This window comes from Vitis vinifera, chromosome 18, assembly GCF_030704535.1.
Source record: "Vitis vinifera cultivar Pinot Noir 40024 chromosome 18, ASM3070453v1".
Lineage (NCBI taxonomy): Eukaryota > Viridiplantae > Streptophyta > Magnoliopsida > Vitales > Vitaceae > Vitis > Vitis vinifera.
The window spans coordinates 28,703,588-28,704,665 of NC_081822.1; the positions used below are offsets into that span (position 1 = coordinate 28,703,588).

At 34.0% G+C, this 1,078-nt stretch overlaps 1 protein-coding gene across 1 annotated transcript; it reads left to right on the top strand.

Moving 5' to 3' along the window:
• Nucleotides 1-309: 309 nt before the first annotated feature.
• LOC104882729 (uncharacterized) lies at nt 310-708 on the top strand. Its single transcript, XM_010666989.1, has one exon. It carries the CDS (start codon nt 310-312, stop codon nt 706-708), a length of 399 nt encoding a protein of 132 aa, XP_010665291.1.
• Nucleotides 709-1,078: the final 370 nt, after the last annotated feature.

A 1,078-nucleotide genomic window follows, 5' to 3' on the forward strand; every position in this document is an offset into this window, starting at 1 on the left:
CCACATCTTAACTAGGATTCTCCAATTTAGGAATAATCTAAAAATGTCTCCTAATATACAAGGGAAGGAAACTTCTTGTAGTGATTTTAAAACGTTTGAACACATTTAGTTAATTTGTTTTTCTCCAAATTTAATGATAACTACAAATCTTGTAATAATTTTTTGAAACTTTTCACATATTTTGGAAATCGATGTGGATGGTCGCTTGATTTTCTCCTTAATTATAATTTGTTTTTTTCTTCAATTACTACATTTGCTTATATAAAGAAGACTAAGAAGAGAAGCACATCAAAATATTGCTCTTAGGGAATGGCAAATCATAGCCTCTTTTCTTTTGTTCTTGTAGTGATCATCTTCATGTGCTTGATAGCATATGGGAAGAGTTATGATCCACTACCCACTCTTGAAGTCATGAATGGCTTACCTGAATCGTATGTATCACAGCCATTAGACATTCGCATCAAGTCACAACATAGACCCCTTGATGAGCGCACTCTCAGGGTGGGTGAGAGCTTCCAATTGATGGTTGCCACACCGACAACATATTACCTTTACACAACCCTTGGAAGCCAATCTGCCAGTGTTAGTGTATTTGAGCCAACGAGAGATGGAGGTCATAGCATAGTCTATTCCCTGGTGAAAGAGGATGGGTTTTATCTTAGCTATGACAAAGTTACTTGGAAGATAATCGATACATGGCAGAAGTGATGTATTGATCTTAGCTTTGTTTTTGGTATCACATGACTGTACTTACTTGAATAAAATTAACTTTGCCGAAGGAATTTTACATGTGGTATTTTTACGATTTCAACAGTTTTGTGCTGATTTTTTTTTTATTTTGAGAAGATTCAATTTGAACGATAGAATGTGAGAATTTTTGCATGACAATACAAGTAGGCATAATTAGCATAAGTAACCAAATGTTTGAGAACAGTAAATATAATTAATCCTTACTTAAACAAAAAATTAGGGGCTTAACTTTATCAAATGTCTCTTATCAAGTTCTCCTTCAAGACCAGCACTTTTGTAGTTTTTCCTCTTGAAGCTCACATGTTGTAGCCAGTTCTAAAAAATAAAA

Bases quoted from the DNA above. Each gene is read 5' to 3' on its own strand.
- LOC104882729 (XM_010666989.1), top strand. From the start codon at position 310: ATGGCAAATCATAGCCTCTTTTCTTTTGTTCTTGTAGTGATCATCTTC.